The sequence below is a fragment of the Haplochromis burtoni genome, unplaced genomic scaffold, assembly GCF_018398535.1.
Source record: "Haplochromis burtoni strain Fernald_Lab_line unplaced genomic scaffold, NCSU_Asbu1 Contig_336, whole genome shotgun sequence".
NCBI lineage: Eukaryota > Metazoa > Chordata > Actinopteri > Cichliformes > Cichlidae > Haplochromis > Haplochromis burtoni.
The window spans coordinates 222,530-244,527 of NW_024582697.1; the positions used below are offsets into that span (position 1 = coordinate 222,530).

The following is a 21,998-nucleotide window of genomic DNA, read 5'->3' on the forward strand; positions in this document are numbered from 1 at the left end:
TGATTGGATGTTTAAATCCAGGTTATATTTCATGAAATCTGATTCTTTAAATAGGACATTATAGATTTCTGCAGCACCACACTGATAAGAGCAGCGCTCCTGTATCCATCCTTTTCACAATCTGCTGATTCTCGCTCATCTATTTGAGATCTGCCTCCAACATGTAGCCACCCGCGTACTGATAGCAGAGCTCCATCCATGCCGTGTCTAAACAGCGACTTTTGCATCCACCCAGCCGGCCGTGACACAAACATCCCGTCCTGTGTTCTTTCACCATGCTGCAGATCGGAGATGAGGTGGTGTATTTCTCAGTGGTGTTTCTGCTGGTTGTACTGGTAACTAGAAGCGCCACTTGGGCCACCCTCCTCACCGCGTTTCTCTACATCTTCATGGTGATGTTCCGCTTCCCTCCGGTGCCGGCGGACCGGGCCGCTCGAGTCCTGCGGCCCGGCGCTCTCTCCTCAAGCGGCGGCGTCCCGGTGGTGGCGCACCGCGGAGGAAGCCACGACGCTCCGGAGAACACCTTGGCAGCGATCAGAGAGGTGAGAGCTGTAGTGCTCTGATTTATAACCACAGGCCTCTTGTCTCTTATCTACCTGCAGCAAATGACAGGTGCAGAGACATTTAATTATGGTGTTATCTGGAATAACAGCCCCTTGGGTTAAAAGCCATTGCTGAGACATGCTGTCGCTGTTACTTTTGCAGTAAAAGCAGGTTTTCTTGGTGTTTTTCCACCTGCTTTGGGAGGGTTAGAAATAAGTGGAAGTAGGTCAGACTCATCTTGCACCTGATTCTGCTCCTGTGCTGTTTATAATCTGATGCCATCTTTATGATGAAGATCTGCTCTCCATCTCACAATGCCTTCTCTTCCTAGCATCTATCCAGATGCCTAAACCTCTGGATGAAATGCTTCTTTTATTTCAACAGGCTGGTTTTCAGCTTTTTATGAGTATGAAGCAAAGATAAAATCTTATCTGTCTTCTGGACAGCAGAATTCATCCATCCATGTATATAATCATACATTGGTTCACACTGTATCACTCTGTCCCATTACATCTGCTCTAGGCTAGTAGGAACGGGGCCACCGGAGTGGAACTGGACCTGAGTTTCACAGCCGACGGAGTCCCAGTCCTGATGCATGATGAGACCGTGGACCGAACCACCAATGGGTCTGGACCAATCAGCAAACTTCAGTTTGTTCAGCTCAGGAGACTCAATGCTGCTGCTCACCACAGGATGAAGTAGGCTGCCTATTGATCAGTGATTCAAGCATGTTTAGGCTAATTAAAAAGGGGAAAGTGTTTGTGAACAATAAGCTGCTCAATGTGGAGTCTTAGAAGTGTGTTTCACCAAAAGTTCACAGTTTTAGAAATGCAGAAACTTTGGTTCTCCTTTTGTCTTTTTTTCCTCCTTATTTTTGTCTATATGTGTATTTTTCAACAAAATGATTTAATAGTGCATCTCTTTTCATAGACGTAGAATAAAACTAATGGAATGTACACAGTTGTGGTCAAAAACCTTACATACACTCATCATGCTCCAAAAATGACACCTTTATTCTCGCGTCTTTCCACACGGATGAGTCAAATATATTGTGGTTGCAAACCTGAGAACACTATACCAAATTTCAGGCATGGTGGTGGTAGCATCAAGCTCTGGGGCTCTTTTGCTGCCAGTTATACTTGTAGATTGTCAATTCAGTCAAGAGGAGTGGTCAAATATCCAGTTTGAGTTAGAAGCAAGAAACTTGTTTATGGCTACCAAAGGCATCTGTTTGAGGTGCAACTTACTGGGAACATTTAACCAAATATTAGTGGGTGTGTATCTATACTTTTGACCGTGTGTGGATTAGAGAAAATCCCAAAAAAAATTCAAACTTGTGCACCCACTTCTTGCTTTCAAAGTCATTAAAGATGTGTAATGTGAAATCATCCTGGAAAAAGAACAGCTCAAAGAAATCATATATTTATGCTTACAATGAGACATTTATGCTCATTGTAAGCATAAATGAGTTGATGCAAACTTCTGACCACCAGCTTTATACAGATGTAGTTCATAGACCAGTAACCAGTAAGAACAGGGAGTTATGTCAGTTTTCCAATGGTTTCTTTTAATTTGCAGGGACAGATTTAATGTAGAGAAGGTTCCAACTCTGCAGGAAGCTGTGGAGGAATGCATCAGGCACCAGCTGACCATCTTCTTTGATGTCAAAGGTCAACCTGATATGGTACTACATACACTAAGCGCTAACCTAACAGGCTTATGGATACATTACTCAACATACATACAAGGCTCTCGAAGAAAAGAGAAAAACTACACGCTAGCTGAACTAATGCAATGATTGTAATAAAAAAAGAAAGAGACTGACATTACCACACAGTTATAGTACTTGTGTTGTTCATTCCCCTGCTTTACAGGCTGTATCAGTGCTTCATAACATGTTTAAGAAGTTCCCGGTACTTTACAACTCCAGCGTCGTTTCCTCCTTTGAACCCAAAGCCATCTACAAGGTAATTCAAAAACTCCTGAATTACACTAATCATGAAAATCAGTCAAAAACAACACTAATCATAACGGTTTAGGATAATGTTTAGGAGGAGGAATTCTGTGAGTGATTTCAGCTTCTCGTAATCAGCCTCTGTTTTATGGAGGCAGTGATGTCATTTTGTGTGGCAGTGATGGGCCCTGCTGAGATTTATCACCCAAGACTTTCTTGCTCACCACCGGTACAGATTTAATTCAATCCACTGTATTTGTTTAAACGAAATAAAAGGCTCTACTAACTACTAAAACCTGCACTGTGTTGACCTTTGTCCTCTTCTGGTCCGCAGATGCGTCAGACTGACCCCCACGTGATCACAGCTCTCACCCACCGGCCCTGGAGACTGAGCCGTTTTGGAGACGGCACGCCTCGTTCTCTGTCGACGTGGAGCCAGTTGTGGACCGGTGTTCTGGACGTCTTGTTGGACTGGGCCCACCATCGCGTACTGTGGAAACTTTGTGGGATCTCTGCCATTCTTGTGCAGAAAGACTTCATCTCACGGTAATTGAGAGTTGACAGGTAGTTTATTTTGCCGTAGACTGTGTTGTTGCAGACCAACGGTGACCAACAGGAAGGTGGTTTTGATTCATCTGTTACTCATAAATGATTAACTTCATATTTAGTGTTTAAAAGTACTGTGCAAAAGTCTCGAGCCACCTCTCGATTTTTGAAATATTTTTGCTGCGTGAGAATTGCACAATTGAGTTTGTTCTCTTTCCTTTCAATCAGGGACTATGTTCAGTATTGGGCAGAGCGAGGAGTGGAGGTGGTGGGCTGGACTGTTAACACTGCTGTGGAGAAGGAGTACTACCAAAACCTGCTGAAGATCAGCTACATGACTGACAGTCTGCTGGAGGACTGTGATCCTCATTATTGAGGAAATCTTCCAGACTTACAGGTTCTCAATATAACCAAATTAGATCTTAGAAACTCGTTGGTTTGACAAAGGTTATAATTAAGAAGTGCAATCATTCATTTCTACTCCTGCGTACAAGTAAATAAAAACCATACCCGATTTAAAGTGGTTAATCTCCCCTTCAAGGCAGCCTCCTTAGGAAGTCCTCTTGCTCTTCCATAAATCTCCTCTGTGTCAAAATGGTGACCCTTCAACTTGAATTCCCTCAGAAATCTCAGGACATTACAGTACACCTCAGAGTGAACAGTGTCAGCCTGGATGGGAACAGTCACAGCTCAAAACCTGCTCGGTGCTGCAAAAATGATGAGCGTGCACGGTGTGTAGTGAAATCAAAGAGGCAGAAGAACGAGCGGTCACGACTGAAGTGCTGCAGCGCCTCACAAGGAGCTGACTTTTAGGTGGCGATCAGCCAGATTCATAACCAGTGCAGATTATTTTTAAAGAATAGCAACACATGTCATTTTTCCTTTTAATAATCCTAAAAATCCTATATAATAAAGTGAGAGTGTTGATAATACTGAAAGATAAATTATAAAATGGAATAAAGCTAGAAGTTTGGTGCTAGCTAATTCTGTGATGGCAACCAGTTCCACAGAAATACACCGGTTTACAGTGTTGTGCAAAAGTCTTGAGCTAACACTTGTTTCTTTATATATCTTCGAGTAATCTTCAGGAGTAGTTCCCAGGCTCCTTGAAGGACATCAAAGCTCTTCTTTGGATGTTTCTGCCTTTTGTGTCAAGACGCTTCAGTAAAGTTGAGGCTCGAGCTCTGCAGAGGCCGATCCATGATTGATAGTTTCCTAATGTATGTTATCCATGTTGTTTTTACTGCATTGGGAGTGTGTTGGGGATCATTGTCATGCTGTCCACATCATTCAGTCCAGTTCTTGTGTAGTTCAGCATACCTCAGCCTTTTCTCCTCTTTTCCCTTCCTTACGAATGGCTCCGTGACCGCCGTCCTTCCACCGAGACCATTTGTGATGAGCGTTCAGTGAACAGCAGACGGCTCAACTGAAGGTTCAGATGCATCTCTCAGGTTCTGTATCAAACCTGAATTTTCTTTCCTATGTCTTAAGAAGATGACTTTCACATACTGTTCATGTACTGTTCCTGCTCATATATATATATCTGCAGATGCTGTAGATATATATAGTTTTTAGAAACTACTACATCTGCTTTTATCCTGCACTTGTCCAGCTTCCTCAAATGCTGTAAGGACCGGCTGCACACCATGCTGGGATTTTTCAGTTTTTGGCTGTTTGGGAATCACCTTGTTGGTGCAAAAATACTTTTTTATATCTGCTAGAAAGAAAGTGCCTAAACACACAATTTCAAATGGGTTCTTTGCAAAGTTGTCTGTTATGTGTAGACACATACAATAGGAATTATTCATAGGTCAAGTGTTAAGTCCCTTAACAAAAACAAACAAACCGAAATTATTCCCCTGAAAATGATCAGGTACAAGGACTGGACTGAAAATGAGTGAAAAAGCAGCCAAAGTCCAAACAAAAACTTTGAAAGACCTTCAGAAAGCCTAAAGAACTATTGCTCAAGACCACCTTTTGAAAACTTCCAGTAAAATCTGACTCTTCTTCTAGTTACCTGTAGCTGGCACACAGGCTATACAAACATGCTACACCATGAAGGAACATCTGCAGACTTGTCACCTTTATTCTACTGCCGGCAGTAACACCTCCACCTCACCTGGACCAGGGATAAGCATTTTCTCTACCTGCTGTGCTGCTGATCTTCCACAGGTTTTACTGCACCTTTAAAGAGACAACAATGTATGTATATAGTGGTTACATAACATTTAGGCATATTTACTGCTTGTCATGATGACATTGTCATAATGGTAAAAGATCTCATGTCACTGCTATGTGATATTTATTTAATCCTGCAGCTGCACAAAAACACAAAAAACTGTGCTGCATGTAAGACGGTGATAATATGGGTTAATTGTACAATTCAAAAGTGCAAGCAGAAGCACCAACTCAAATATTTCTATATTGTTTTAATGCGTGTGTCAATAAAAGAGGGTTTTGTTTAATCTGTGAAAAAGTGGATCATGAATCATGCGAGGTGACACACGCAGAACATCTCATTCATTACTGTAACTCATATTTATTCCTCTGATGTTTCAGGTGCGTTTCTGTGTCCAACTGCTGCTAATAGTTTCATTTACAGGGTCAAAGTTTGCTTTCTTACTTTCTTAATGAACACTTGAGTTGTGCCCGTGTAAAGATAAGTAAAGAAATATATATATAAAAAACGGTATTTGTTTTGTCTTTAACTGCAACACATCTGAGATACAGACATCGAAAGATTTGGAAGTTTTTTCCCCTTAAAAGGTTACAGAAGAAACAAAAAGGGGCCTTGGTATCGAGAACTCCCGCCCGGGCTTGGGATCGACCTGGTTACACTCTGACTGAGAACCAGGACGCAAATAAATATATTTCAATCATGAATTGACGCACTAATGGTGCGAAATGCTGCAAACAATATCAGACCAACGCACAAAATTAACTTCTTGAGCCTCAGAATTGAACTGGGGGAGAACTCCCACAGATGTGTTACTGTTGGTGCACCTGTGCTCACCTGTGTGTACTGTAAACACAGACATCGTTGGCGCATTTGCGGCTTGTTGAAGCACATACACGTCACTCATCTGACCCGATTTTAGTGTCTTATTCGTCACACTGAGGCCGAATCATCGCGATAAAGTGAGATCATTCTGCATTTTCGCTCTCACCTGAGGCAAATTAGTGAAACAAGCTTCATTACACCTCTGCAAGTCTCACTTCACACTCGGGGGACGCTGTCGCTTTAAAGCGCCAAAGGAGGCGTGTAGGCACGTCGAGACGGTGACCGTGTGCGTCTCGTGTCTTACGAATGACTGCCGCTGTTTCAGGTTATGTGACATTGTGGCCGGCCAGGACACCTTAGCACCAAAGTGACTTACATTTTGTGAGTGATCGGGGCACACGGAGAGACGGGACTCTGACTGTGCACTGGTCGCTAGTTTTTGGGGTTGTTGTGTTTTTTACGCGTGGCGCACTGCTCTGCTTCACGAGGTTACCGAACAGTTTGCACACTCTCGTGCCCCAGCTCAGTGGATTGATCAGCTTCTCACATCAGAAGAGCTTCTTGGATGTACGTGCTTTGCTTCACACTTCAAAGTGTCGAACTCGGGGATCACAGGTGAAGCCGCCCGCGCATGATGTACACAATTACAAGAGGTCCCAGCAAACTGGTCACGCAGCGACGCACAGGTGAGACTGTGGGGCTAAACTATGAAGCACGGCACACCGGAAAACCCACTTTCACCTCTCCGGACTGCTGATAACAAGTTGTTTTATCCTCTTTGTCTTGCTCTCCAGGGCCCACACAGCAGCTGGACAGCAAAATCAGTGACTTCAAGCACAAACAAACGTCCTGGAATATGCCTGGGTAGGTGCACAGGTCGTGAAAGGAGACAATTGTAAAGAAATGATTGCATTATAGTCTTTTTCAGATACTTTTGGTTGTGATTGTGAATGACTGTGTCCTAGCAGCTGTGGACGTCATCAGCTAGAGACCGCAGCAATTGTTCATCAGCTGATGCCTTGGTGATTGAATAAAACTCCGCTCTGGGTTTCTCTGAGCTTGGCCTGCCTACTCTGTTGGTTTTTATGATTTTTGGTTTGAACCAGCCAGGCAGACTGGCCCTGTTCATGTGTGTGTGACCTTGGATCACAAGGTCCCTCATTCAGCTGTTGTAACTTCTTACTCCTGCTTAACCAGCCTTTCTTGGATATAGGATATCGCTTAAAGTTCCTGCTTGGGAATGATAATGAGCACTTTCTTTCTTGCAGAAATCAACACAGTACTTCTCTTGTCCCCCTTTCAGACTTCCTGCTCCAAAGATTGTTTTCAACCGTCTGAATGGTAAGAAATACCATCACCCTGCTCCAGCTCTGCCCGCACACAATCATCACGAAGAGAGTTTCACCCTGTCACATGAAGAAAATGTCAAGTTTGTCTCTGAGGGTAAGAAAGTGAGAGACTGTTACACTGTATCCTGACACCCATCCCTCACTTGCTGTTTTGTGAATGACATTGTTTTACTATCAAGATGCTAACCAGCCCCTTCTTCCCTCCAAGGCCTCACCCACACAGCTGCTCTGACACTGATAGGCACTGAGCAGAAAAATGCTCCCACGCCCACATCAATCTCCTCTTGACCCACGCTGGCACATGTGCTGAAAGAAATGACATTTCAGGCTTGGGCTTTAAATCTAGGCATCACTTTAAAGAAGAGCACCAAAGCGTTCTGACAGGATTGTTGGGTCTGGTGACCCGGATTTGAAGTTTGGGCTTCTTTTTAACATTCACAAACCCAGCAGGTCTCCAGGAGATCCCCCACTTGGCTCAGTGGTTCTTACACTGTGTGTCCTGTTGTTGGCATTGAAGCTCGGTCACAGCAGCTCATAAACGACTTGAGTAACCTTGGCACTGACTGGACAAGGGCACAAAGTAGGCCTGACACCGCCTTTCTGTTCAGGTTGGATTGGTTCTTTTCTGTTCACTGAAATACAAATTGTATAATCAAACGTATCCACTGGAGGCTCCTCAAAGTCGTGACCTGGAGACAGCTGCCAAAGTTGAACTCAATCGTAGTGTACAAGCGCACACACACAGTTTGTGACCACGTGCTTCACTGTTTGGAACACAAACATTGGTCAGAGGTATGTCTCTGAAACAGTTGCTGGACTTTACTTGTTAGGCACTGTGGGTGTGGCCCTGGAGTGTAGGACTGGACAGAGGACATTTTGGTGTTCATGGTGGCTTTACTGACCGAAGTCTTGTGTTTTCAGCCTGGCAGGAGGTGCTACAGCAGGAGCAGGAGGTGGGCCAGGCTGCACAGAAAACAGTGCATTATAAAGAGGCCACTCCCAGCCCACACATGGACGGTGAGTATAGCTACTGTTTTTCCTTTTTGTGTTATCTTCAGACCCCAAGTCTGTGTTTTTTACGCACTGTGACAAAAAAAGTCCTGAGATTTTATTTATTTAGTGCAAGTGTAACAATCATATTTCATCTAGCTGCAGCTCACAGGCCTGTAACTGTTGCAACCTGTGCAGAAGGTCGCACTGGTTTATAACAGCCAAATAGCATGGCCCAAAGTCAAGGGTCAAATCTGTTGACTCATTCTAAAATTTTATTATAGCAATGCATAGGCAAAGCTCACACACACACTTTCATGGTATTTGTAGGTTTTTTGTTTTTAAATGTAACAGTGATCATAATAATACTAAGACCTCTAGCCCAGAACAAAAATCCAAAATTCATGAATAAGATGAGTCAAATAAAAATACATTTAAATACAACTCCTTGGTTCTCTAACTTTTAATGTGGTGGTGTGACTGAGCTGTTGCAGTTCCGCCTTATGACCACCGGAGGGCGATGATCACTTTAGATTCCCAGCAGGCAGACGTAACTGATAAGTCGGCAGTGTTAAATATATATCGTAGCATTATGTAAGACAGCTTGATGTAAAAGATGCTAGTATTTATTTTTGAAGTTTTTACGTTTCTCATTTCTTTTATTTTTAAATGATTTAAAAATGCGTTTACTTTGAATTTACTACACCATCGCAGTTCCTCCTTGTGACCACAAGAGGGCACCGAAGACTCATTAAAAATGCTGTTGTTGCAGTTTGATGGTTTAGCTCACAGGTTGAGTGGATTACCTTTTACCACTGGGCTAAATGCAGCAGTGGAGTAGTGTATTGAATAGGTGGTAAGGAAAACTTATAGATGAAGAGAAAAGCGTAATATTTATTTATTTTTCATCCTTTTGACATATTTATTCTCAACCATCCACACCATGGACAAAAATGTATCTAATGGTTTAATTTCCGTTTTCTTCTCAGACTTTGTGCCCATAGATTTGGATGAATGGTGGGCCCAACGCTTCTTAGAAAACATAGATAAGCTCTCCTGACGCTCCTCTGGGATTCGATGCTCTCGGACAGTCTGGATGTGAGACCGCGATGACGGCTCACAAAAGAAGAGGAAGCCTGGGCGGGAGTTCTGATGGGTCAAAGTGCCCAGATGTGGTTGAAATGGACTGACAGTGCTGATAACGGTGGACAGAGAAACTCCTGAGAACCACTTGAACTTGTGCGGTCACACAGCCGTGCAGACCGACTGCACACAGAAGGATGAAGTCTTAAAACTGAGGTTCATCTTATATCTTCTCTCTCACAGCAGAGATGTTACTTTGAAATGCAGTAAAATTGTATTTTAAAGAAGTTCCAGATTACAGTTTCATTTCTTTAACCTGGCGTTATGTTGAATCAGTGTTTATTTGCTGACAAGACTCCAGAAATCCTCACACTATCTGAAATGACGTTTACCGCTTCCTGAATGCAGCAGAGTCTCAGAGTACGAGCGCAAACCGCTGCTCAGAAACATTTTAACACCACAAAACTAACGAGCGTAAGAAAAATGGTTCAAGCAAAAAAAGTGAGAACAGCGAAAGATTACAAACTACCAGGCTGAATTTCAAATGTGCTGAGAGGTGAAGATTTACTCTTAAGTGTCCGTGTGGTTGAGCTGGACAACGTTTTTCTGCACAATTTGTACCTCAAAGACGAGGTTGTTACTCTGAAAAACCAGATTATCTGGAAACTTAGAAGTGGCACATTTCCAAAAGGAAGACCAATAAAGCTTCCTTATAAATCCAAACTTGGAAAAATATCAGATATTTAAGATGAGTCCAGCTGGCAGCAGCACATCAGAAGTTCAGCACTCACTGAGAAGCCTGGAGTATTCATGATGTGATTAAGAATGAGCCTGGCTATTAACTGAAAGTACACTAAGAGTGAGCGTAATGGCAAAGTCACACTGTAACAACAGACCGGTGCAACCATGACCTTCATGTCCTGTTAATGGCAGGACCAAAGAACACAAAGCGCAGAGACACTGAAGTGTTTATGGAGAATCTTCAGGCAGTTCCTGTTTCAGCCTTCACGCCTGCTGCACCGGTGGAAATGAAAGTCTTGAGAGGGGAAAAGAGGTGGCGTATTCTTTATCAATTCTAGTTCTCTGGCTTTATCGACCATTGAGCTGCTGCGAATGCTCCAGTCTACAGGCCGCTTTCACCAAAGCAGAGTGTGTCTGCGGGCCGCTCTCAGTGCTTCTCTAAAGCTTTGGTCAGGAGGTCGTTGAGGCGGGAAATCATCGGTCGAGGATCATCGTTCAAGCCGGCTGCGATCATGGCATTGTCATAGATCTGGAAAAAATAAAAGTAAAACTATAGAAGCTGCACTGCTACCAGTTAAAACAAATTACCATAAAATCTCTCCAGTGAACAAGCTAATGGCATCCTGCCTGCAGAGAAAGGCTGGGCAACGTTTTACACTGATAATAACATGCTTATTGTATCGGTATTGGCAATATTAGCCCTGTATTTACCAAAATTTGCAGTATCTGACAGCACTACAACGCAGCCTTTATTTTTTCATTAAAACACATTTGAGTTCTTCTAAATATAAGGAAAGTGTTAAAAATTGTGATATGGCGTTTTTTGTTTTTTTTTGGTTTAGAGATCATTAATGGAAAAAAATGGGCAAAGAGCAAATAGAGATGAAATAACTGAGCACAGTACCTGCTCCAGTAATAATCCAGCCAGCTCAGAGTTTGTGTCCTTCAGTGAGAACAACTTCTTGATCAGATCGTGTCTGTGAGAAAGCAGAGCGCAGTCAGAAGAGGACAAAAACCCACTTTCTCCCACTCTCCACCCAGTACAATTTGTCCACACACACACACACACACACCCTGCATTGATCTCCAGTGTGGGCTGCAGTATTTGGGCTCTCTCCTCAGCAGTGCGGGCCAGCTGCTGGGTGCGGAGGAAGTGGCGTGCGGCGCCCATTTCCAGCACTGTGATCATGGCCGGGTGGGTGTCCAGACGAGGCGTCAGCTAAAGTGCCAGAGGAGAAAATTAACTACAGCACACGGTGGTAACAAAGAGACGTTTAAATCCGTTTCTCAAGGTGCTTAACATGAAATGGTTGTTACCAAAACCGAGGACAAACTGTGACGCCCATTGTTACTGGAATGTCCATTTAATGATGCAGGAAATGTGTAAATGTTCATCTCCCTTAAAGTTTTATTCATATAGCACCAAATCACAACAACAGTTAAGGTTAAACACCCTGCAAAATTACAGAGAAAACCCCAAAAATCAGGTGAGTTCCTGTGAGCAAGCACTCTGTCGACAGTGGGAAGGAAAACTCCCTTTTAACAGGAAGAAGCCTCCAGCAGAAACGGGCTCAGCGAGGGGCGGCCGTCTGCCGCCACAGGTGATGATGTGAAACCTGATTCTAATGTGCCAAATCGTTTTCAGCCAAATCGATTCCCACGCTGTGTGACAGTCACCTTAAATGTAGTTTAAAGTTTCAGGCCTTTAATGTGCAGCCGTCACCTTATTAGCACTGATAATAATTAAGCAATTAAAATGATTAACTTAAAATGTTTTTATTACTACTCTGTACAGAGAAAAATCCAATCAGGTGATTTCCTGTCCTCTGATTAACGATCTTCTGTCCTCTGCTCAGACTGTCTCGTCCTTTTTGTGTGTTTTATGTTCCTTATAGATTTTTAATCACCATTTCATTATCACCCTCTGATAACATCTGTGATTAGAGCAGGTGCTACTCATACTGATCACCGTGTGAAAGAAGAGTCCCATGACCCACAAAACTCCTCATACAGAGCCTGAAGCAGAAAGCTGATTACTCCTGTAGTGATACCCGTTCTCTCCACCTGGGGTTTTAGGTTTTGTTGAGCCAAAGAAAGCCTGGTTGTGCTGAACTTTGATGTCTCTCATTTATTCACATTATAAACTGAGTCAAACTCACAAATAATCGCATTTTCAAGCCGATTTCATCCTGAAATTCCTGACGTGAAGCTTTGGAGCTTCTGTGAAGATGTTGGCTTGTAATCTGTTTACGAACGTAAAAACTAAGGTCCGAGTCGCCCTAACTGTGTCAGAATTAGTCACACTTTGCTTAGTTCACATAGAGGAAGCAAGCTTCCACATCATTGTTTTTTATTTACCGACACGACGGTTAAAATTGAGTCCGTGACAGGAAATCAGCCGATCATTCACCACAGCTCCCAATCCGATTTAACCAGCACTTTAGAAAAGTGTTTCTTTAACTTTTCCCATCATACCCTTCTTCAGGACCTAAAGTTCACGCTCTTCCCACAAAACTTTACAAATCTACAACTGTGCAGAAAGAAAAAGGACAAAAAAGAAAGGAAACAAAGCGATCGAAGGTGCGGATAGAGACGACCAACAAGCCTCCAAGAACCCATCAGCCGAATTCAGAAACAGTCATTTCAGGTATCTCAGGCATGCAAATGTTCCTCTCTTACCTTTATGTTAGTCACACGGGGTCCAAGTGAGTTCTTCATCCAGGCCATGAGGTCGTCAGCCTGCTCCTGCGTCAGGCGCTCGGATGCTGCGAGGAAGAAAAGACGATGAGCAGGAGTCAAGTCTACAGCTGCAACAGCGAGAGGCTCTTGTGAAAGACGGGCACACCTGGCTTGCTGTCTTCATACTTCTCCTCCTTGTAGTGATCGACCACGATGTCGGTCTCGACTGAGATCAGCTTCTTCTTGTCAAACTCTCTGAGATGCAGCAGGGTCAGCTCATCAAACTGCTCGTAGCAGAAGAGCACCTGCATACGTGCACGCACGCAAATGGAGACACGGCAGTTTGTTATAGTGAAGCTATAAGCAGCACCTATTGTTGATTAATCAGGATAATGATCAGCTCGGGTTACCCGGCTGCTGGCTAACTCGAGTTCAAGTCTTACCTCCATGTCCTTCTGCTTCATGGCTTCGTAGTAGGGGGAGTGCTCTGCGAGATGTCTGTTGGGGGCACACAGGTAGTAGATGTTACGCGTGCCTGCCTTCATGCGGGACGCGTACTCCATCAGATTGGTCTGCTGGCCGGCCGGCAAAGCCGACGACTCGAATCTCAGCAGCTTTGCGATATCCTCCTACAAAGAGCGAGGGCACGGAGCGTGACTCAGACTCAAAGTGTTTCTGCTAACCTTTAAAGTTCTGTGTCATTTCAATGCAAAGCTCTGGTGCAAACCTTGACATCTTGTTCCTGTGTGGTGACGATGCCTTCCCTCATGAAGAGGCCGTAGTCCTCAAAGAACTTGCTGTACTTCTCTGGCTCCTTTTTGCTCTGGTCCAGCAGGAAGCGGATCACCCTCTGCTGCAGAACATCACGAAGCTTCCTAAAGAAAGGAGACGGTAGAGAAATGAGCAAACATCGAGGGGAGAACAAGCAAAGAACGGAAAAATTGACTGCACGGTTTTAGTGTAAGGGGTCAGTCTTCTCGCTGATATGCTCTAGTGATGTCAAACGTCTATTTTAATGCATAGTCAAAGCACAGGTTACCGTCATGGCTTTGATTTTGCACATGCATATTTTAGAGGAGATTTTTTTGTAACGAACTATAGTCGTTTCCTCTGAGGTCACGAAACTCTGTGTGGAGCGGTTTCCAGAAGAAGGTGAGCGGTCAATGAGATGCGTGGTTACAGCCGTGTTGGGAGATAATTCAGTCCCTTTTTTTAAAACACCGTTTTAAAATGGTAAATGGTCTGTATTTATATAGCGCTTTACTAGTCCCTAAGGACCCCAAAGCGCTTTACACAACCAGTCATCCACCCATTCACACACAGGTGATGGCAAGCTACATTGTAGCCACAGGCACCCTGGGGCGCGCTGACAGAGGCGAGGCTGCTGGACACTTATCATCACCAGTATGCAACGGGTGAAGTGTCCTGGCCCAAGGACACAACGACAGAGACTGTCCAAGCCGGGGCTTGAACCGGCAACCTTCCGATTACAAGACGAACCCCCAACTCTTGAGCCACGATCGCCCCGTTAAAATGCAAATGTATGCAGATGTGGCCTGAGACAGGCTGAACTGAGGGACTGTTATTTGATTGAATGGAGAGTAAGTTCCACGATAAAAATACAGATATGGAGTACAGTACGTTTCCTTCATTAAACCAAACTTATTCCTAAAACAGCTGCATTACTGCTACTGTACCTGATGAGGGCGCTCTCCTGCAGCAGCTCTCTGCTCAGATTCAGAGGGATGTCCTCGCTGTCCACCACACCTAAAAACAAAACAAAAACATTCTACAGAGTGTTGCGTGAAGAAAAAAATACAGAGCATGCTAGAAGCATTCGAGGAGGAACAAACCTCGAAGGAAGCGCAGCCACTTGGGCAAAATGTCAGTAGCTTTGGTCTGAATCAGGACCTTCCTGCTGTACAGAGCCACGCTGGACCCCATCTCCCTGCTCACATCGAACATGGATGGCTTCTGTTGGCAAATATATTCTTTTGTCACACACGTTACAGGAAACCAGCTTCCTCGACTCAACACTGCTGAAAGGTCGCTAAAGAACAATTTATAAAGCTGTAAAGTTTACGTCATCTATCAGTACTGGACCTGAACACCAGCCGGTTTCCTAAATGAAGATTCTCACAGAGCTTTGCAACCAAACAGCAACTGAAGTAAAGTTTGCATTGCGAAATACTCCTCACCGCTTCGGGGACATAAAAGATGCTCCTGATGTTAAGCGGGGCGTCGGCGCGGTAGTGCAGAGTGTAGCGTGGCTTGTCGTAAGCCTGAGCGACGTAGCGGTAGAACTCCTCGTGCTGCCAGTCACTGATCTCCTTCGGCTCCATCATCCACAAGGCCTGAAGGAAGGCAGACAGCGATTATTAAAAATTATTATTTTCATTGTTGTAATTTTAATATGTTTGTCTGAAACAGGGCTCTCTTGTAAATGAGACACTGAGTCTAAATGAAACTACTTCTATAAATAAAGGTAAAAAAAAACCCAGTTAAATCATTACATTTCTTTAATACTTCTTCTTTTGTCTCCCACCTCCCCAGGTGCCTAAAATTCTTTAAGGAAACTGCACAACATACACAGCTACGATGTATATCAAATTTGGGCTGACAGCTCTTTGGGAATCAGCTTGTTGATGCAAAAATACTATTTTATGCCTGCTGTCTTTGGATTTTTATGCTAGCAACAAAATGCCACAAAATACAATATAAAACGGGTTCTTTGCCAAGTCGTCTGTTATAAACAGACACCAAGATTATTACAGTTAAATACAACTTAACTAAATAAATACTAATGACTGACAGTGCTACCCCTCAGCCTCCTAGTAGACACACACATGGTATTCATGTCAAAATCCTACGTCGTCTTGTTCTTAAGTTATCCCATACACCAGATTTTCGGAAAGCTTACAGTGACTTTCAGGTTGAGGTCACCAAGATTTGAACTCGTCCAGGTATTTTAGTAGATGCACCCCATGGTATCAATTTGAAGCTCCTACGTCACCTCATTCTCAAGTTATTAAATTCACAAACTTAGGTGTCCACACCACATGCCTGTCCACCCAGTGGGGTGATGACAATACCCCATGAGCCTTTCAGGGCTGAGCGGCAAAAACTACACTTTTGAAAACATTTAATCTAACTGAATTGTTTTTTTGGAACTTGTACAACAAACTAAGGTCAAATAAAATAAAGAAATAACGATAGTTTTACTATTTGTTAGTGCCTTTTAATAAATAATTCCTAGGTCAGGGTTAAAAAGCAAACAAACAAAAACATTCTGGTTAAAATTGTCAGGTACGAGGACAAACACAAGGAGCAAACGTTTGGCTCCTTGGAGGCAAAATATCAAGAAATCAGGGGCGGCTAAAGACTTTTACACAGTACTGTACAATTGTGCCATTTATTTTGTGAGGTTGGACCATTCAGTGACAACCTTTGCATCCAAAACAGAAGAACAGCAGCTCACCTGCAGAGTGTTGAGCCTCCGTCCATTCAGAAAGATGGGGAAGCTTACAAAGTTGCTGTACTTTGTTACAACCTCTGAAACAGAAACAATAAGTACTGATGCATGAATACGTCTCCTCACTGCAGCCGTCCTACAGTTACCAAAGCAGCGACAGCACTTTTACCTTTAACTCTGTCCTCAGAGGAAAACTCCTTGCAGTCGTCTTTCAGGTGGAGCACGATTTTTGTTCCTTGTTGAACGCCGGTGGCTTCAGCAATCTCAAAAACCCCAGAGCTGAAGGAGACCATGTGAAATATTGAGGATTACACTTCTGATTCACAGCAGCCCTTCTCAAACCAAGGATACCTCTCTACAGCCACTCTTTGCTCTCACCCATCTGAGGACCACTTGTATCCAGGTGCATCGGGCTCAGACGAGCGAGTGTACACGTCCACGCGGTCGGACACCATGAAGGCGGAGTAGAATCCAACACCAAACTGACCAATGATGGTGCTGCTGGCCTCCGCCTGGTTCTGAAGAGCGTCCAAAAACGCCTACAGTGGGGAGAAAGTTACAATGATGACAGAAGGAGTGAGCATCAGAAAACACGATGCTGCATTTTAAAAGCCAAACAGGAGCGCTATATCAGATAAGTAATGTCACAATGAAGCACTCACCTTAGAACCAGAGCGGGCGATAGTGCCCAGGTTAGACACCAGCTCATCCTTGTTCATGCCGATTCCTGTGTCCTGTTGGAATATAGAAATCAGTCACTCAAGAGTTAAGCTATCCTAGTGTGTTGTATCCCATTTACCAGCAGGGGGCAGTAAACCATCTCAGGGCTTCAAGTGCACTAGAAGCACTAGGAACAACCTGCTATAGTTATTTATAGCTGGCTGTATGGATCTCAGGACAAAAAGCAGAGATATGCTACTGATTTAAGTAAGTAACAATGCAAGAAAAGAGGGGGACCTGGGGTGGAGATGGGTTGCAAAGCAGCCTGAACAAATTTAGAATTATCCTGGTTAAGACTGGATACATGGAAAGGTAACAGCTGAGCCATCGGCTGATGTTTTGCTGGCACCGAGCTCAGCTGATCTGCTAGGATTACGACTCGCTTTCTGATCTAATGTTACTCTTCCTGTTCTAAAACTTGTCCAAAACTTCTAAAGTCAGTAAACAGGTGTACCTGAATGGTGAAGGTGCCCTTTGCTGCATCACTCTGCAGGTGGATCTCCATTGGAGCCGTTTCACCACCTGCTGATATCAATTTGTGGCGCAGTTTTTCCAGTGCGTCGCTGCCGTTAGAGATAAGCTCCCTGATAAAGACCTGAAAGAAAGACAAGTCAGTCAGAGGAGAGCAGTGAAGGTAAACTGTAATGATAGTAGCTTTTGTCCAACTTTACATCACCTCTTTCTCTGAGTACAGGGACCTGGCGACAATATCCAGCAGCTTCTTGGTTTCAGCCTGAAACTCATGTTTGTGGAAACTACCTGAAAGATCAAAGGCAGAGCAACATTCAGAATTTGAGAACAAGCTTTCATAGGAAATATGTCTGCAGCTGTCCCAGTACCTTGCACAGCCTCTGTATCACTGATGATATTGTGCAGAGGCTCCTCCTCTGGCTCTTTCTCTGCTTCCTGGGTGCTGTAATAATACTGTGGGCTAACGCCAAGGCAGGCCTGCTGCGAACTCCACACCCTGGGGCGACTGCTCCACCTCTGCAGCTGTCCAACCGACAAACCTGATGGCATGACAAGTAAAGATGGTGAGGCCATTTAACAGGGAAGCAGTAGCATTTTAGATCCCTCATCATCTCTCTAATCAGGATCTACTTAACCCTCTGAGGCCACAAGTTTACCCAAACAATGCCTGAATGCTGCCTACAGCAAAACAGACCTTCGAGAAAGTGATTCATGGCTTCGTGTCATCCAGGCTTAGTTATCACACTAGCTTATATTTGGGCATTAGTCAGGCTCTGCGTTCACATCTCTTGCTTGTTCAAAATGCTGTCGCTCGACTCCTGTATCCAGGTGTACTGAGAAGCAGATTAAAGCATAGAGAGGATCGGGCTTTTCCAGTTGGGCTGTAGGTGACGTCTCATGCTACCAGGACTCACAAAGACACCAGCAAAAAGCAAAACTAGAGAAAAGTAAGTTCCGAGCAAGGGTCTGTAGTCAACATCTGCACAACCATTGCTTATTTTGGGGAGGGGGGCTCCATCTTGCTGCCACTTTGATTTGAAACAAAGCAGGTGAAATGGATTTACTCGTTTGAGCAGTGTGCATGAGCCTTCTTTCAAAAAAAATAAGGGTCTCACCTTTGTGTTTTTAAGTGTTTGTGTAACAGTAACGTTAAGTCCTGATGTCCTCTCAATTGAGAACATCCTGGCCTTTTCAATTATATCTTATTTGTTTGGGTGGCCTCTTTTTGCTCCAAAGAGGCAGGAAATTACCAAAAAGGTTCAACTGAAAGACACTTTTTTTCCTCGGTTCTCAGGGGTTTATGGTATGGTACTTCTGTAAGCTTTCCTCAAAGATGGGGGATATTAAACGATAAATGAAATCTATTGTGTTTAGTGTGATGTAACCATGCAATAAAATTTATAAGCGAATCGCTTTAAATTCATTTTTAACCGTTAATCGGTTTCTACTGTAAGACACGTGAGCCGCAGGTTAGTTTATAAAACATGGCCACAAAGGTTAGCCGAAGCAGAGTTTACATTTAACTGAAATCTTGGTGCTGTCAGCTAGGCGGCTAGGCTAACTTGGCTGGCTAATAAGCACAGCTTACCTCCAGTCAAGGAGCGCGAGACAGGTCGGCTGCTCAGCCCGCGTGTAGATGACACCAGCCGCGAGCTGGCCCTCTGAGAGGAACCGAGAGCGAACCGAGCCAGCGCGAGACAACGGGACATGCTGACACTCAGGTGGGACCCAAAGACGAAACAAATGACAGGTCAACTGACCGACAGGGACACACGCTGAACTACAGCGGAAAAAGGACCTGCGACTGCGCGCGATAATGACGCCAAAAGGCCGACCGCAATCTGCCTGATGAGAATAGGATGCTCTTTAAACTGTAAGTGCATAATTTTATGTCATAATACACGGCTAATCACCTGTGTATATTATATGTCTATATATTTATATTCATCATTAGTACGGTTATTTATTCGAGTTTCCTGATTACTTAAAATTTAGAGTTTTTTCTTTGTTCCCAATTTACACTTCAAGATCAAACAGAATGTAAAAGTAGTGCGTTATGTTCATGCAAGCAGCATTTTTTTTTTTTTTGCAACAATTTGTTACATTTCAAATTGTCAATGGCAAAAATCTGATGGTTCATATTTTTTAAATGTGAAGATTTTTCTTGATCCTGTTCTCACATCAAAATAAACTCTTGGAAACTATGAAAGCTTGTCGTTACCACTGGGGGGAAAAAATAAAACAAAAATTTCAAATTACCCATCTCCAAATTTCAAGTTTTATATTTCAATTTGTCCTCTTACCTACATAAAAATTCAGTTTTCTCAAAATCTCAGGTTATGATCTTAAAATCTTACCTCGAATTTTCAGGTCATTTCTAAATTTGAGTTACATTTCACAATATTCCAGTTCACATATCTCAAAAACTTCAGGTTATCAGTTTAAAACTTTAAGTTACACATCTCATAATTTCATCATCTCTCAAAATTTCAGGTTACACATTTCAAAATGTTAATGTCCAACTAAGTTCGAAATGTCACAGTGATCATTTGAATTTACCTGAAACCTTGACTTAAGGAGGGCACCCCCCAAAAAAAAACAAAACAACCCCCAAAACAAACAAATTCTTCAGTGGCCCAAACAAGCTTCCACACGCAACTGATGAAAATCTAATGGATCGTTTTATTTATTTATTTTTTAATATAGAGAAATGATTGAGCAAATAAAAATCAACCCAGCTGCTGAACACATACGAATTTCCCCCATGCAGAAAGATTCGAGGCAGAGTCTGTGGCACACAGGTTTATTTAACAATATGGTATATAAGTACGAAATGAGCCATTTGAACCAATTTGTACAGTGATTTCATTTCTGCATATTTACAGTACTGTCCACCTGCATGATTTACATTAGAGAATAGTTCATCATCAAGTCAAGTTTAATGCGAGAGAAAATGATGCACAAAACTCTCTGAACACAAATCAGCAGTCAAACAAGATAATTTCCCACCACAGGCGAAAGAGGTTTAGGACTTAATGAGAATTTCTTTAGACTGAAGGAGAGAAAGCAATCTTTGAACATCTGCAAGACGAACACTGGGCCCAGGCCAGTAAAAAGAACATTCCTGCACCTGTGAACATGAAGAGTCAACGCAGGTTTACCTTCAACCTGCAAATTGTGTTTGGGTGTGTGCAATAGTTCCTAGATCTATACAAATACGTTAATCTCCTTTAGACTCTGCAAACAGGAAAGAAATTAAGGCTTTCCTAAAGGCAGTCCTTTTTGAAAAATGGCATATTAGAATAAATTAGCCAGGAACAGAGAAACTGAGCAAGAGGTGAAGCCTGGCAAAAACAATTCCCACACAAATAATTTTACAGTCTTCTTTACACAAATACAATATTAATTTGCAAACGTACAAAATAAAAAATAATAAAATGAAATTTTTTTTTTTAGAGAAGGTTTTTTAAAAAAGTCAATACCAGAGAATAACAAATGAAAAACAAATTAAAACACAAAGACCAGGGCAAAATCTTGCAAGGCTGGTCTGAACCAAAAATATATTCATTGTGTCTTTGTTGTTTCTTCAACAGCAATTATTAAATCACTCTGTGTACTTGAAAAAGTAGTCCTTGGTTCACAGTCCGTAGGCCTCGTAAGACTCATTTATTTTGTGATTTCTTTTAGCTTTTTACATCAGCAAATAGAAAAATGTTGCAGCTGAAAACAGAACAATGCCTTTCTTCTGTCTCAAAATGCTACAATCCTTCAACAAATTTCTCTAGTGTGTCTCCCGTCGTGTCACCCACCATACCCATGTCACTACTCAACCCCCCTCGGTTTGGTGTGTTAAGCTGCGGGAGCATGGCGCTCTGCTCTGGTGTTCCCATGTGACCCTGCTCCATGGACCCTGACATGGGACCTCCTAAGCTGGGATGGGGAGAGTTGGAGTGAAGTGCGCCATGCTGAGGTGACGGCTGGGGTTGTATCCGAGGGGAGGGACTGGAATGAGGTGCCTGCTGCGAAGGTGGGCGGGGCGATTGCACTGGGGCTGGAGAGCGTACCTGGCTTCCCAGGGTATTTGCCATTGTCTGGCCAGGTAGGTGAGCTCCTGCCTGGGCTTGGCCTTGGAGCATGTGAGGCTGTGGACTCATCGAGTTGGCCTGTGCCGAAGAGCCCATCTGCTGCTTCATCATCTGATGCTGTTGCTGCTGAAGCATGCGTTGCTGGAAGTTCTGCTGTCCATCCATTCCCATCCCAGGTTGGCCCATTTGAGATGTGGGAGGGAGCGGTCCCATAGGCCCCCCACCTCCTTGCATAGCCATGTGCTGCTGCTGCTGCATACGGATATAGCTTCCTGGTCCCGGCTGCTGTTGGGGGAACTGCCCATGGGCTGGAGGCAAACCTCCCTGCTGCTGTTGTTGTTGCTGCAGCTGCTGCTGCAGCTGT

General features: G+C 43.5%; 4 protein-coding genes across 4 annotated transcripts in view; 2 read left to right on the forward strand and 2 right to left on the reverse strand.

Moving 5' to 3' along the window:
• The first annotated feature begins 265 nt into the window (after positions 1 to 265).
• On the forward strand, positions 266 to 3,547 carry LOC102292016 (glycerophosphodiester phosphodiesterase 1). Its single transcript, XM_014340632.2, has 6 exons — positions 266 to 542; positions 1,066 to 1,241; positions 2,122 to 2,227; positions 2,418 to 2,510; positions 2,832 to 3,043; positions 3,272 to 3,547. The coding sequence occupies exons 1-6, from the start codon at positions 276 to 278 to the stop codon at positions 3,417 to 3,419; spliced, it is 1,002 nt and encodes a 333-aa protein (XP_014196118.1). The 5' UTR covers positions 266 to 275; the 3' UTR covers positions 3,420 to 3,547.
• Positions 3,548 to 6,276: 2,729 nt separating this feature from the next.
• Positions 6,277 to 9,753, forward strand: LOC102292642 (MAPK regulated corepressor interacting protein 2). Its single transcript, XM_005943983.3, has 5 exons — positions 6,277 to 6,730; positions 6,839 to 6,908; positions 7,348 to 7,487; positions 8,315 to 8,410; positions 9,373 to 9,753. The coding sequence occupies exons 1-5, from the start codon at positions 6,676 to 6,678 to the stop codon at positions 9,441 to 9,443; spliced, it is 432 nt and encodes a 143-aa protein (XP_005944045.1). The 5' UTR covers positions 6,277 to 6,675; the 3' UTR covers positions 9,444 to 9,753.
• Positions 9,754 to 9,772: 19 nt separating this feature from the next.
• Positions 9,773 to 19,370, reverse strand: trap1 (TNF receptor-associated protein 1). Its single transcript, XM_005943984.3, has 18 exons — positions 19,138 to 19,370; positions 17,918 to 18,088; positions 17,755 to 17,837; positions 17,533 to 17,673; positions 17,021 to 17,092; positions 16,737 to 16,897; positions 16,528 to 16,637; positions 16,365 to 16,438; positions 15,085 to 15,240; positions 14,740 to 14,860; positions 14,584 to 14,653; positions 13,614 to 13,761; positions 13,330 to 13,515; positions 13,053 to 13,191; positions 12,887 to 12,972; positions 11,281 to 11,426; positions 11,112 to 11,184; positions 9,773 to 10,736 (listed from the first exon to the last, which is right to left on the reverse strand). Exons 1-18 carry the CDS (start codon positions 19,256 to 19,258, stop codon positions 10,635 to 10,637), a joined length of 2,160 nt encoding a protein of 719 aa, XP_005944046.1. The 5' UTR covers positions 19,259 to 19,370; the 3' UTR covers positions 9,773 to 10,634.
• A 966-nt stretch (positions 19,371 to 20,336) lies between these two features.
• crebbpb (CREB binding protein b) overlaps positions 20,337 to 21,998 on the reverse strand; it is a 42,249-nt gene continuing 40,587 nt past the window's right edge. Inside the window, exon 33 of the mRNA XM_042228619.1 lies at positions 20,337 to 21,976. Within this exon, the coding sequence (XP_042084553.1) occupies positions 21,308 to 21,976 (669 nt within the window). The 3' untranslated portion in view covers positions 20,337 to 21,307. The remainder of the gene's footprint in view (positions 21,977 to 21,998) is intronic.

Bases quoted from the DNA above. Each gene is read 5' to 3' on its own strand.
- trap1 (XM_005943984.3), bottom strand. From the start codon at position 19,258: ATGTCCCGTTGTCTCGCGCTGGCTCGGTTCGCTCTCGGTTCCTCTCAG. The intron at 17,674-17,754 runs GTGATGTAAAGT...TCTTTCTTTCAG, and splicing joins CCCTGTACTCAGAGAAAGAG to GTCTTTATCAGGGAGCTTAT. The intron at 16,898-17,020 runs GTGAGTGCTTCA...TCCCCACTGTAG, and splicing joins TCGCCCGCTCTGGTTCTAAG to GCGTTTTTGGACGCTCTTCA.
- LOC102292642 (XM_005943983.3), top strand. From the start codon at position 6,676: ATGATGTACACAATTACAAGAGGTCCCAGCAAACTGGTCACGCAGCGA. The intron at 6,731-6,838 runs GTGAGACTGTGG...CTTGCTCTCCAG, and splicing joins GGTCACGCAGCGACGCACAG to GGCCCACACAGCAGCTGGAC. The intron at 7,488-8,314 runs GTAAGAAAGTGA...TTGTGTTTTCAG, and splicing joins TGTCAAGTTTGTCTCTGAGG to CCTGGCAGGAGGTGCTACAG.
- LOC102292016 (XM_014340632.2), top strand. From the start codon at position 276: ATGCTGCAGATCGGAGATGAGGTGGTGTATTTCTCAGTGGTGTTTCTG. The intron at 543-1,065 runs GTGAGAGCTGTA...CATCTGCTCTAG, and splicing joins CCTTGGCAGCGATCAGAGAG to GCTAGTAGGAACGGGGCCAC. The intron at 3,044-3,271 runs GTAATTGAGAGT...CCTTTCAATCAG, and splicing joins CAGAAAGACTTCATCTCACG to GGACTATGTTCAGTATTGGG.